General features: G+C 47.2%; 2 protein-coding genes across 3 annotated transcripts in view; both read left to right on the top strand.

Annotated features, from left to right (window-relative positions):
• The first annotated feature begins 3,518 nt into the window (after positions 1–3,518).
• The window catches only part of GLB1 (galactosidase beta 1), a 69,211-nt gene continuing 58,414 nt past the window's right edge, over positions 3,519–14,315 (top strand). Inside the window, 1 exon segment of the mRNA XM_036332869.1 lies at positions 3,519–3,651. Within this exon segment, the coding sequence (XP_036188762.1) occupies positions 3,580–3,651 (72 nt within the window). The 5' untranslated portion in view covers positions 3,519–3,579.
• TMPPE (transmembrane protein with metallophosphoesterase domain) lies at positions 3,555–8,799 on the top strand. 2 transcript variants are annotated; one of them, XM_036332870.1, is made up of 2 exons: positions 3,555–3,651; positions 6,723–8,799. In XM_036332870.1, the coding sequence occupies exon 2, from the start codon at positions 6,837–6,839 to the stop codon at positions 8,178–8,180; it is 1,344 nt and encodes a 447-aa protein (XP_036188763.1). In that variant the 5' UTR covers positions 3,555–3,651; positions 6,723–6,836; the 3' UTR covers positions 8,181–8,799. The 2 variants fall into 2 exon arrangements, with proteins under 2 accessions (XP_036188763.1, XP_036188764.1); XM_036332871.1 differs by lacking the exon at positions 3,555–3,651 and adding an exon at positions 3,678–3,945.

Raw genomic sequence — 14,315 nt, 5'->3', positions numbered from 1 at the left:
ACGGGAAATCTCTGCTCACATTTTTTTTTAAATATATTTTTATTGATTTCAGAGAGGAAGGGAGAGAAAGAAACATCAGTGATGAGAGTTGAGCCTGCAACCTGGGCATGTTCCCTGACTGGGAATTGAACCGTGATCTCCCGGTTCATAAGAGGTCATTCACTGAGCCACACCAGCTGGGCTCTGCTCAATTTTGCTGCAAAGAAAGCTTCTCTTAAAATAGTCTATTTTTTAAAAGAATACAGGCCCTTTGTCTTAAAAAAGTTCCCTCATTTGGGGTTTCTCTGATGTTTCCTCATGATTAGATTCAGATAAGCTCGTTTGGCCAGAAAACCACAGAAGCAATAGTGCATCTCTCGCTGGTGTCACAAGGGAGAAACACAGTATCTGCCTCTTATCAGTGGGTTAATGTTGATTACTTTGTTAAGGTCATGGTTTCCCACTTCATTATTTTTGTAATTAGTAAATGTTTTTGGTGTATAGCAGCACTTTTCTTAATAGCAGAAATAACCTGTCCATAAACGAGGTTATTGTTGTTTTTATTTGTTTGCTTGTTTTATTGATTTTAGAGAGTGGAAGGGAGGGGGAGAGAGAAACATCAATTGGTTGCCTCCCTCACGCGTCTGCCTGGGGATCGAACCTGAAACCTGGATATGTGCACTGACCGGGAATCGAACCTGTCACCTTTTCGTGTATGGGACGACGCTCCAACCGAGTCACACCAGCCAGGGCTGGATTGTTGTTGTTTTTAAGTGAGAATATATCCACATAGAATATTTTACATCAGGGGAAAATGATAGAATCATAGCTACACATAACACAGTTCAATCTAAAAACATAGAGAATAACTTCATTTGTCTAAAGTTTTAAAGTATGTCAAAGCACACAAAATATTATTTAGGAATGCAAATACTGTAGTCTTACCTCTTACAAGCACACAGGATAATACCAACTGTAACGAAGAAGGAGCCACGCAGACACTTCGGATATTGATTTCCTGTAGGGTGGAAGGAAGGGCATGGAATTGGGAGAGGGTTCACCTAGGGGAGAAGGAATGGGAGTGAGTATGAGGACACTCACTGTAGCATTTTCTATGCCATACATGTATTTTCCCATACCTGTATTTTTAAGATATTATTTTATAGTTAGTTGTTATGTTAAAACAATTTTTAGGGAAACAATTGCAGTAGTGATACAAAGAAAATAAAACAAGGGAGTGGGATGGAGTGGAGAAAGGTTGCATGAGGGGGTGATGTTTGAGCAGAAACCTGAATGGAGAGAAGGAGCCTGTAGAGATGGCAGAGTTCGGGGGAGAGTTTACCTGGTTCCCGGTTGCCTCCTGCCCAGAGAATCCATGGCCATCTTACCTGGAGCTTGATATCCCGAATGTGTGGAGAACGTGAAAAAGGCAAACACCCCAATTCAAAAACAGACACACAAACAGAAATGAACAATAAATTAACAACAGCCTTGCAAAGATGTGGCTGAGAGACCCTGGTGATAGCAAGGTGATACCAAGAAGATAGGAGAGAATGTTTAAAACAAAGTCCTCACCCTGGTCACTGGGGTTCAGTTGGTTGGAGCATTGCCCAGTACAGCAAAAGGTTAAGGGTTCAATTCCCAGTTAGGGCACATGCCTAGGTTGCTGGTTCACATTGATGTGTCTCTCGTTCCTTTCCTCTTTCTCTAAAATCAATAAACATCTCAGGTGAAGGTTTTAAAAAAATTATGTAGAGAATAAACAAAAGCAAAGTCCTTGTTTTTGTCCCTCCCTCCCCCCGGCAGGGCAAGCCTCACTTAGGATATTTTATATTTTACCTCAAAAACATACCTGTTTTTAGAAACTGAAAGGGAATTTCTTGTCCCTATGACAAGGGTGATGCCCTTGTCCCTATGAGAACATAGGGACAAGGCATCCTAACACTCATGACTGTCATATGGCATGCTGCTAACTTTTATTGGAGCTATGAGGAAACTGATTATTTCACAATTTTATCTTTTTATTCTTTCATAACCATACCCATCAGTTGGTTGTACAACTTAACTCCTGAACACGGGTGTCAGGATTGTGTGTGTCAGAAAACTTAAAGACGTAAGAGAGATTTGGAATTGCTGCACAGACCAACTGTCCACTTCAGCAGGCCCAAGACTTTAGTGTTGTTTTTTTTAGTTTTTAAAAATATACATAGGTAGGAAAGGTTGATTCTGCCATTAGCTAAGGATTTTTTAAAATTTAACTTTATTTTGCAATAATTCAGACTTAGAAAAAAAATTGAAGAAACAGTAGATCCAAAACCGGTTTGGCTCAGTGGATAGAGCGTCGGCCTGCGGACTGAAGGGTCCCAGGTTCGATTCCAGTCAAGGGCATGTACCTGGGTTGCGGGCATATCCCCAGTAGGAGATGTGCAGGAGGCAGCTGATCGATGTTTCTCTCTCATCGATGTTTCTAACTCTCTATCTCTCTCCCTTCCTCTCTGTAAAAAATCAATAGAACATATTAAAAAAAAAAAAAAAAGAAACAGTAGAAAGAAAGAGGAAGGGAGAGGGAGCGAGGGATAGAAACATCAAAGAGAATCACTGATTGGCTGCCTCCTGCATGCCCCCTACTGGGGATGGAGCCCACAACCTGGGCATGTGCCCTGACCAGGAATCAACTGGAGACCTCTAAGTTCTTGGGTGAATGTTCAACCCCTGAGCCACACTGGCTAGCTAATGCTGCATTTCTAAGGCTGTATCTCTTCCTCAAGGGGCACATGGCTGTGCTTTGTCCTGATCTGACAGCTCTGCCTACATCAGCATCACAGGGTTCTTGAGAAGCTCGAGTGCAAAATTAAAAGGTGGGAGGTGTTGCTCTCATCCCAAAACCCAACAATTAAATACAAATTCTGCAGATCCTGGTGCGTTGAAGGTTGGCATTTGGAATGATTTTACCATAGCTGAACCATATCTCTACATTTCTTAGAATGGTTCTCCAACTTTAGCATGCACCGAAAAACCTGCAGGGGTTGTAAAAATATGGATTTCTGGACTTCATCCTTAGAGTTTCTGATTGAAAGTTCCTGGGGTGAGGCCCTGGGATTTGCATGTTTAACAAGTTCCAGGTATACAGTTGGTCCAGAGACTACAATTTTCTGACCCCTAGTTTAGAGTTTTGCCGAGAATCCTAGGGCTAGGATTCTATCTCCTGCACTCAGGGTTATCTGGTCTCAGCTTCCCCCTTCTGTCCTCTGAGGCAGCCAGGGGGCAAGGAGACCCTGGTTAAAGTCCAGCCCCAGGGCGAGTTATCTAGCTGCTGACAGCGGGGCCTCCGGATTGCCTCTGCGAAGGGTCTGAGGCCGACTAGGGCCAGATAACACTATCCTGGTGTCACAAGGCTGCACGTGGCCTCCAGGCTCGTCCTGCGCCGGTTCCCCCGCCCCCGGGTCAGCTGTCGCAGGGCGGAGCACGGGGCGGAGCAGAACCGGGACAGCGGGCAGGACCGGCGAGGGGCGGGGCCAGGCCGCGGGTCCTCAGTCTAGTGACGCTGAGCGGCTGGCCCCGGCGCCGACTGTGGCGGAGCCGGGAAGCTGGAGGGTGGACATGCTGGGGGTCGAGCGCATCCTTTCTCTGTGGCTGGTGTCGCTGTTGCCAGGGACTGCGCGCAGCTTTCGTGTAAGTCCACAGGATCTCCACGCGGGGATGCACTGATACGGAACATGCTGGCGAAGGACGGGGCTGGGGCTGCGGCCAAGAGGGGTCCTGCGGGACAGTGGTCCTGGGCTCCCGGGGTGCACGCCGCTGGCCGGCAGCCTGCGGAGCGCAGGCAGTAGACTGGCCTTCCCGTCGGGGGCGGGCCGGGCGGGGCGCGCGTCCTTCCCGGTAGCCGGTCGCTGGTGTGTTCCGCTCCGGACGCCGGTTTCGCTGGGACCCAGGTCCCCAAAGGTGCCACGAGGGGGGTGAGATGAGGTGCGCCCACACCCTTCCAGCTTCGCAATTTTCCAAGATGGGGGGGATTCTAAATAGCGCGCGTGAGAGGAGGAAGTCTTGAGCTCCGGTTTGGGGCGCCCTCCCTTGCCCAGTGTGTGCTCTGCGGGGCGCTCCGGAAGGAGAAAATGGGGTCAGGGGAGCCCCCCCGCCCGCAATGGGAACTTTGGGTTCATTGCTTTCGAGACGTCCTCTTGCCAAACATCTCGTGCCCTTCTCACCGCTCCCCGCCGCCTCCTCTTTTTGACTTGGATTTTCCAAACCCTCCGGGTCTGGCGGCCGAGGCCGAGGGCGGGCTGGAGGCGGGCGGCAGGTGGCAGCCAGAGCTGCTGGAGGGAGGTCTGCGGGAGCGAGTAGGCGAGGGGGGACGCGTCTGGTGGGAGAAGAACCGCAGGGAATTGAAACCGCACCAGCCCCTCTGCACATTCCGCCAACCAACTCTGGTTCCTCCAGAGTCTGGGTGGGCTGAGTTCGGGGCACGTTTTAAGTAGAAGTGGTGAAATTCGGGCCCATTGACCTGTAAATCATACCCTTTGATCAAAGGCTTAGAATAACTTGCCTAGAGCAAAGTCACACATTTCCATGAAACCCAGAGCTTAAGAATCTTAAGTATTTGGAAACGCCTACTGAACATATTTTAATTTAGAGTTCCTCTTGGGAAAACGTCAGCTCACATGAAGTATTTGCTACCCTGACTACTGGGGCCTGTGGCTCCTGTGCCCCAGATTTTTTGGCCAGGAGGCCTGGAGGAGCCCCCCAGGTGAGAGCTAGCCCGAGGTGAGGACCATGGGAACAGTGGCAGAGACAGATGTGTGGGGGGAAGAGAGATCTTTATGTTTGGGTGGGCTGTGGGAAGGGAGAGAGATGGGTTTTTAGATGAGGAGCTGGTGGGCAGGGCAGCCCCCTCCTGCCGACTGCCGTGCCAAGGCTCACACTGGGAGGCTGGCCTCCCCCCAGGAATTCTTCCATGTCTAAGTGTCCCTCCCTGGACCTGGAGCTGAAGAAAGCTACCAGTGGTCAGCTTTCTGTGATTCCCTTGTTTACATGTATCTTTTTTAACCCTTTGAGTGCCGGGGAGCGCGATTGCGTTCCCCCTGTCTTTCGCCAAAAGTGCCGGGAGCCCTATCGCGCTCCTCCTGCAGTGTCACTATTAGAAGCTAGTAGTTCACTCTTTATTGACAGATGGCACCTAAGCGCAGATTACTTGTGATGCCGAATGTTTGTAGTTCTAAAATTGGTCTTTGGCATTTTTATGAAGTTTACTCAGATTTTATAGCCCTAAAGCTTCGAAATGGCGTCCAGTTCTAAGTCTGCTTTTATTATCTAAATATTTTAGATTTTTATCAAAATCTTATTAAAAGTTAAACAATAGCCGAAACCGGTTTGGCTCAGTGGATAGAGCGTCGGCCTGCGGACTGAAGAGTCCTGGGTTCGATTCCGGTCAAGGGCATGTACCTGGGTTGCGGGCACATCCCCAGTAGGAGATGTGCAGGAGGCAGCTGATTGATGTTTCTCTCTCATCGATGTTTCTGACTCTCTATCTCTCTCCCTTCCTCTCTGTAAAAAATCAATAAAATATATTTAAAAAATAAAAAATAAAAGTTAAACAATATCTTCATTCATGTATTCAAAGTCAACATTAATTCTATTTTAACATATGTTTTGTTCAAATTTTTTTTCTACTAGTATTTTATAGTACAGTCAGCAAACAATATATGTCAAAGATGAAAACAAATGTAGTAAAGGTTTCCTTAAGTTTTTGAATATGTAACTTCATTTACTTGCGATTCATGATTTTTTGCCTAAACTGCTGTAAAATCAGCAAAAATGCCTTGGCAATTTTAGCATAGTTCCTAGAATATTGGTTGGCACTCAGAGGGTTAAAATATATATTTTTAAATTGATTTCAGAGAGGAAGGGAGAGAGGTAAGGAGATAGAAACATCAATGATGAAAGAGAATTATTGATTGGCTGCCTTCTGCACACCCCCTGCTGTGGAGGGATGGAGCCTGCAACCCAGGCATGTGCCCTTAGCCAGAATCGAACCTGGGACCCTTCAGTCCACAGGCCGACGCTCCATCCACTGAGCCAAACCGGCTAGGTCCCTTGTTTACATTTATTTAGAACAGCGGTTCTCAAACTTTTAACTGTCCTAGGAATTAAAATGAAAAATAATTTATTAATCTATTACATGTTAAGAAACTTACGTTTTTGGGGAAAATAACAATGTTTCTCCCCGAATTTTAGGGTGAAGAGTGGTATTATTTTTCACTCATGCAAATGTCTTTCATGTCCGTCTTAATCCAGGACAGTCGGAGTCTCCTAACTGCGCCTATATTCAGTGTTGCCATAGCATATGTCACGTAGTGTCTGAAAAGCTCCGCTGTGCTCTCCTGAGAGAATGAGAAAGGGAAGGGCGGTGATGCCTTAGTATTATTATGAAAACAATTTTAACTAAACGGACCCCTGGAAGGTCTCGCAGACCACACTTTGAGAACCGCTGGTTTAGAATAATGTTTTTCTTACTGTGAAAGAAATTCCGTAACGTTTTTCCTTGTGGAAAAAAAAGCGGAAAAGAAGAAAATGAAAGCTGCCCGTCATGTTACAACCCACTGTGTTTGTACTGCCCTGATGAAGTGTGGCCACGATTGGTGGTGTGGAGTCTAGGCAGGTTGGGCCCCGTAAGTGACCCTCAGGTTTTGAACGGGGACCAGAAAGCGCTAACATTCCACAAAGCTGATGCGGGTTCCTGGTTGCAGGCGGACCTGACCTGACCTGGAACCCTCTCCTTGGCCACTGTCCTTTCTAAGGAACTCACCTTCCAGAGCCCACCTGCACAGACCTGCCAGGGGACCCTCCTAGGAGCTGAGAAAATGGTGATCTTCAGGCACCTCTCCCTGGTCGGGAAGGCCGCCCTGGCTGCCGGCACTGTCTTCGTGTCCATGATTATCTCCCGCTCCTACCTGTCCGAGAGCCTCGAGGTCAGGGCCTGGCGTTGGCTGTTCCGCCTGCAGCTTGCCCTGTTTGCCAACTCGCTCATGCTGATTGGCTCCCTCTACATCTGGCGTAGCATCGTCAGCAACCTTGGCCATGCCCCAGCCTCACAGTCGGCCTGTTTTCATCTTTGGAAGATGGCAGTCCTGGCCTTTCTGGCCCTGGCCCACTCCAGTTTCTTCACCATGCTCTTTTTAGTGGCCGAGGAGCCCTATCTCTTTTCCTTGGCTGCCTACTCCTGCCTCGGGGCGTACATCATCATGCTCTTCTTCCTCTGTACCCTCAGCGGCATGGAGCAGGCCTACCAGCTCTTGGCCTGGCGCAGTGGTCGGGTCGTGGGCAGCCTGGACAAGACAAGGAAGCTGGCGCTCAGGCCGGCCCTGGCAGTGGCCGTGACCGCCGTGCTCAGCATAGCGGGGCTGCTGAATGCTGCCCAGCCCCCGATGGTGAAGACCGTGGAGGTGCCCATCCATCAGCTGCCCACCTCGATGGACAACCTCAAGATCGTGCTCCTCTCAGACATTCACTTGGGCCCCACCGTGGGCAGGACCAAGATGGAGATGTTTGTGAGGATGGTGAACCTGCTGGAACCGGATGTCACGGTGATCGTGGGGGACCTCTGCGATTCAGAAGCCTCGATCCTGCGGACAGCTGTCGCTCCTTTAGACCGGCTGCATTCACGCCTGGGCACCTACTTCGTCACCGGGAATCACGAATACTACACGTCAGATGTCAGCAACTGGTTTGCGCTGCTGGAGTCCCTGAATGTCAGGCCGCTGCACAATGAGAACGTGAAGATTTCCGCCACCCGGGCCCAGCATGGTGGCGGCGAGGATGATGACTGGATCTGCTTGGCCGGCGTGGATGACATTGAAGCAGACATCCTGCACTACTCTGGCCACGGAATGGATCTTGAGAAGGCGCTGGGGGGCTGCAGCCTGGACCATACCACCATCTTGCTGGCTCACCAGCCCCTGGCTGCCAAGAGAGCCCTTCAGGCTCGGCCGGATATTAACCTGATTCTTTCTGGGCACACACATGCTGGGCAAATCTTCCCCTTGAATGTGGCGGCCTATCTCCTGAACCCCTTCTTTGCTGGTCTCTACCAGGTGGCTCAGACCACATTTGTATACGTCAGCCCAGGCACGGCCTACTATGGGATCCCCATGAGATTGGGGAGCAGGGCAGAGATCACAGAGCTCATCCTGCAGCGGGCTCCTTGAACCTGGCCCCGCCCTCATCCTCTGCCCTTGCCCTCATTCTCTGTCCCTCTTCAGGGTGGATTGCCTGCTTTACGCCCTCCAGCCTTTCCTGCCCAGCCCTGCTGACACACCCTGGCCACAGGCTGGTTGGAACAGTGATTTGTGGTGGGGCTGCCTGGCAGGTTAGCTCTGTAGATGGCCAGTTGCTTTCTTATATGCATTTGTGAGGCCACTGAAGTCACATGCATAAGAACGGGCATTTATTGTCCAGATGATGTGGAGTAAACCCCCCTCTCTGCAGGACTCCCAGGAATAAACGGAAAGAAACATGGGGTTGCTTGAAAGGGATGCCTCTAGAAAGCAGAGCAGGGAAGGAACTCTGAGTGCCTTTCAAACCCTCTTTGGGACTTAGGCCGTTGCCAGAATCATTGATGCAGAGCTTTCTGGGTAAGGGGCATGTTGCTAGTAATCTGGGAGAGCAGGTGAGATGGAGGCCCCCTCTGGCTGCTGGAGAAGAAGAATTTATTTTCCCCCTTGGTTCTCTCAGAGTCCCCTCTATTGAGAGAATTGGCAAAACCTGCTGGAATACAGAGCTCATCTTATTCCAGACCTTGAGTGATGCTATTACTGTCTGCTTCTCCTGGGCCTTGGGGGTTGTGGGTGGGGTGGGGAGAAACAGAGCACCTTGGTAGGTGATGGTAATAGTGCTGCCTGGGGACTCAGAGGGTGTTTGCCTCCTTTTATACAATTGGGTGAGGTCACCCTAGGGACAGGCTGCTTTTCCCTATTTAGGGATGAGGAAACGGAGGCAAAGGGCATTGGCAACATGACAGAGAGTTTCTGGGGTGGAAATCACGTCTTCTACCTCCCAAAGAAAGTGTTCTCTCCACTGTCTGGTGGTTCAGGGTTCAGACAGTTACCAGAAGTCAGAGAACAAAGACCTAGAACCTGATATTCTTTTCAAAGTGGTTTGCTTGAGGCTAATTTCACTTCACTTGTGTAACTACATGAGCTAGTTTCAGTTCAGTGTAGGATGTCTGTTATGTTAGAGGAAGGGTCAGGAAACTGGAGTCCCAACCCAGGCTTGGGTCTGACTTTTTTTTTTTTTTTTGGTGGGAAACAGGCTCCCTCTCTCCCAGTGGGGAAGTTGCATGGGGAGTGGCAGGCCCCTGTGCTCCAGCAGGGCCTTGAGGCCTTGCCTCCGGCTGGGCCCCGGCTGTGGAGTGCTGGGAGCATCCTTCCTACCAGACTGGCTTCCAGTCCCCTGGCCTGACCTCCGTAGAACTGTCCTAGGACTCTGGCCACAGAACCATAGCGCCATCTCTGCTGGCCACTGGACCCACAGGAAAACAACCAGAGGTTACCGTGACTGGCCCTTGTGCCAGAACCAAGAGACCCTTTGCCCCTGGGGTAGCAATAAGCAGTCCTGTTAGGAAAGGCCTCTCTGAGGAGACTGAGGACCTGGGCTCAGCACTGACATGTTTGTGACCGAGATTCTTTCTCCAACGGGCACCACAGGCACCGCTGTGACGGGAGAGGCCCACCTTGCTGCTCCCCGCCAGGCAGTGTTGGGCGGGCAGGTGACTTGACCTCCCGGAGCCTCGGTTTCCCTCACCCTGAAATGGGGATAATTATCATGTCTACCTCAAGTCTGTCTCGTGGGGAGGGTCTGGGACTTGGCGTGGGAGTTACCTGTGGCACAGTCACAAGAGAAGCACTCAGTGTTGTTAATTTGTGAACACGGTGGGGCTTGCTAAGGAACTGTGTTGGGTGCGGGTGCCCCAGGGTTTAATGGAGCAGACAAACCTGGGGGACGTGAGTGGGTCCCGGGCCGCCTGCTGCTGGGCACGGTGATTTGTGGGGGTTTGCTGTGTCCTCTGCCTGTGTTATGTCTCCTGTGCACCCTCTGCCTGGTGGATAATGGGATCCTGAAGACCACCCTTCTTATTTCCAAAGTGTTGACAGCAGGCCTTCCTGCCAGTGCAGTGTGACTGATTCCTCTGCATTAGACATAAAACAGGCCCACCTTACCTGTCCAAGGAATAGTCCTGCTTGGCTTGTGTTCCATGGTGTGGTGGGAGTTTCCCAGCAGAAACTTCTCCGTTACCGTCCAGACAGGGCCCTGAAGGCTCGCTCGCCGAAGCACCGTCTGCACCTCTGTCCTTCGCCCATTTACCTTCTTCTTTTGTTTATGGCTAGAGGAGGTGGAGAGAAATATTTACTTGGAGCTTGAAAATTCTTTCAGTTTTATTTTAGTTTATTATTATTTTTTTAATCTGTAAGTGCAAGTTAAAATGAAACGTTTTTAAGAAAGTAACAATGGCATGTGTAGTGTGATCCTATTATTGTAAAAGCTCAGTACATTAGTCCCACTGTCATCCATTCCAAACATCCCTCCATCTTTTTCCCCTTTGTTGAAAACTTTTTATTGTGAAAATTTTAAAATTTTCATGAAGTACACAGAACAACCTCCTGAACCTCCGTGGGCTCACCACCCAGCTTCAGCAGCTGTGACTGTTCTGCTGGTCTTTTCTCATTTATCTTTTTTCTTTTTCTTTTTTGGCTGGACAATATTAAACAAAACCTTAGAAAATATAATTTTATCCAAAAATACTTCCTTATGAATCCTTTCTAGAAAAGTATCTGTATAATGCTATTATAGCCAAGGAAACTAACAGTAATTCTTTAATATCATCTACTATCTAGTAGGAGGTTTGGGGGCTCGAAGCCAGGTCTTCTACTTCTCAATACAAGTGTTTTTTTTTCCACTGAGGGTTAAGCAACTGTATCTGTTACAGGTGAGGAACAGGATTCAAATACAGTTTACTGTCTAAAGAGTTAGTATTCAGTTGTTCCTGCTTATCCCCATTGTCTCTTCCCCAACCGCCCAACCTGGTACAAAGCACATAGAATAAAATTTATGATTTTAATGATTTTTAAGGGTAGAGTTCAGTAGTGTTAAGTCGAGCCACACTGTTGTGAAACAGGTCTCCAGAGCTTTTTTATCTTGCAGATCTGAAACTCTATACCCATTAAACAATAGCTCCTCTTTCCCCCTTCCCTCAGCTCCTAATAACCATCATTTGACATTCTGTTTCCATGAATTTGACTCCTCTGGGTACCATATATAAGAGGAATCCTGCATTGTTTATTCGTGATGGCTTGTTTCACTTAGCATCGTGTCCTCCGTGTTCATCCATGTGGTAGCACGTGACAAGACTTCCTAAGGCTGAATATTTCTTCGTTTGTATATATCACATTTTGTTTATCCATCCATCAGTGGACATTTGGGTTGCTTCCACCTTTTTTTTTTTTTTTTTTTGTCTACTGTGAATAATGCTGCTGTGAACGTGGGAATGCAAATATCTCTTCAAGACCCTGCTCCCTATTCTTTTGGAAAAATACCCAGAAGTCAGATTGCTGGATTATATAGTTCTGGTTTTTCATTTTTTTGAGGAACTCCCATACTGTTTTCCATAGTTGAACCATTTTATAATCTCACCAGCAATGCACAAAGCGTCTGATTTCTCTCCATTTTCACAGAACTAGTTACTGCTTGCTTGTTTTTTTGTTAGTGTGAGGTGATAACTTACTGTGGTTTTGATTTGCATTCCTCTGATGATTAGGGATGTTGAGCATCTTTTTATATGTTTGTCGATCATGTTTGTATATCATCTTTGGAGAAATGTCTATTTAAGTCTTTCCCCCATTTTAAAATCAGGTTATTTGACTTTTTGTTGTTGTTGAGTTGTAAGAGTTCTTTTTATATTCTGTAGTACAGGCCCATTGCAAGAAGATTCCTACAAGAATAGGGCTTCCTGCTGCCCGAGCGAAGCAGAGAAGGAAGCGAAACCCACTGAGGCGGACTTCGCTCCTGACTCCGCCCCGCCCCGCCCCCTGCCCCCCCGCCCCCCCCCCCCACTTGTTTCTCTGCACCTTCACTCCCTTCTGCAGCACTTGGCTTCCTTCTATGTTGTCTTCAGTCTTCGCTCCCGCCTCCACCAGCCCCCCTCCCGCCTTGCTTCTCTGCAGCCTTGCTCCCTTCTGCAGCACTTGGCTCCATTCTACGTTGTCTTCAGTCTTCGCCTGCATATGCAAATTAACGGCCATCTTTGTTGGGTTAATATGCATACTCATCTGATTGGCTGGTGGGCATAGCGGAGTGACACCAATTTGCATGTTTCTCTTTTATTTGTATAGATATTAACCCCTTATCAGATATGTGATTTGCAGATATTTTCTCTCATCCATAGATTGTCTTTTCCCTCTATTGCCCTTCATGTGCAGAAGTTTTTAAGGATGCCCCACTTGTCTATTTTTGCTTTTGCTGCCTGTGCTTTTGTTGTCGTACTCAAGCAATCATTGCCAAGTCTAATATCATGAAGCTTATGATCCATTTTGAGTTAATTTTTATATATGATGTAAGATAAGGGCCCAACTTCATTCTTCTACATGTGGATATCTAGTTTTCCCAACACCATTTGTTAACGAGATTGTCTTTTTCCCATTGAATGGTCTTGGCACCTTGTGGAAGATCATTTGAGAACTACTTTATATTTAAATTTTTTATTTAAAAATAAAAAACTATACACTTTTTTTCTGAGATAAAGGGGCAGAATTAAGACTGCAAATGTTTGTGAGTCCTAGAGGATTGGGAACTGGTCCCAAATGGGCCCATTTCCCCTCCATCTGTCATTGCCCCTCCTCTTCCATCGTAATTTACGCTCTTTACCCACAGTCCTTTGGGATACTCAACAAAAATCTTTACAGAATAAGACAGACATAAATTAGTAAACAAAATTAATAAAAATAGAATGTAGCAGCTCATCTACAAATTTTCCAGATCTATATCGATTCTCACCATTCCCTGTGGTGGTTTTGCTTCTCTAGCCTGACTTATGTAATGGTGTTTCCATGACATTTCATGTGTGAAAGATACATAGATCTGAAAAAATTCAAGTTTGTGTTATAGTCATCTGAAATATTCCTTCTCTTTCTCTTTGTTTTGTGAACTAAAGGGCCTGGGAAGCCCATGGTGTACAAAGACTCATCCACCTCTATCTTCTCCCCTTTCCTTAATCCCTCTCCTGTCAACCGTAGGTGCTAACAGTCTACGAGGCTTAGGGCTCTGTCACCTTAGAGCTGAACAGTTCATGTCAGGAATTCTGTAGGCTTTTGGGTCTTTAGGGTGAGTTGAAAGGGTTTAGGCAGTGGTTCTCAGCCTTCTGGCCCTTTAAATACAGTTCCTCATGTTGTGTCCCAACCATAAAATTATTTTCGTTGCTACTTCATAACTGCAATGTTGCTACTGTTATGAATCGTAATGTAAATATCTGATATGCAGGATGGTCTTAGGTGACCCCTGTGAAAGGGTCATTCGACTGCCAAAGGGGTCGTGACCCACAGGTTGAGAACCGCTAGTTTAAGGGATGAAGATCCATTGAGTAAGTGCTTACCAGCATTATAGGGAGGTACCTGAGGACACATCTTCACATAATTGGCATGACCCCTAACGTGTGGTATCACAGAGCTACTTTCATTTCTTTATTCTAGTTGAGGAATGTGCACAAGTAATGCAAATATAATATTGTTATTCCCAAGGGTTAGGAAACTTGGGGGATGTTCACATTACTTGATGGTGTAAATATCAGTGTTATGATTAATGGTTGGTTTGGTTTTAATGCTTATTTACTACTGAAATAATCTAAACTCAATAAATAACTTAAAAATGTTATGTTGGACAGTATTAAATCCCTAATGTGTATTTGGTCTTGAGGGTATCTTGTTTATACTGCTGTGTTATTGTTTTTACCTCCAATAATATATGTATTATGTCCATGAGGGACCCTGGGAAGATGTGGGCTTGGCCTTGCTTGGGATTGATTTTATTTTACATGTTTTTTGTGATCTCATGCACTGTAAGTACTGATGCTACCACACCCCTGCAAGTGTGAAATAAAACTGGCTCTTCAGCATTTTGTCCCAGTGCTAATTAATTTAGAAGGGGTGGAATTTGCACACAGGGCAAAGTTTACATTCTTTTCATTTGGGGGGAATAGACTCTGCATTCCTCCCTCACATTTCTTGACCTTCTGTTGGTGATGCCACAGTGCACAGTTATTAAGAATGCTGGCTCCTGCCGAAACTGGTTTGGCT

Source organism: Myotis myotis, unplaced genomic scaffold (assembly GCF_014108235.1).
Source record: "Myotis myotis isolate mMyoMyo1 unplaced genomic scaffold, mMyoMyo1.p scaffold_m19_p_13, whole genome shotgun sequence".
Classification (NCBI taxonomy): Eukaryota; Metazoa; Chordata; class Mammalia; order Chiroptera; family Vespertilionidae; genus Myotis; species Myotis myotis.
Note: the sequence above shows the minus strand (reverse complement) of the source record. Positions and strands in the feature narration are given on the sequence as shown.

Coding starts and splice junctions, on each gene's coding strand:
- TMPPE (XM_036332870.1), top strand. CDS start 6,837: ATGGTGATCTTCAGGCACCTCTCCCTGGTCGGGAAGGCCGCCCTGGCT.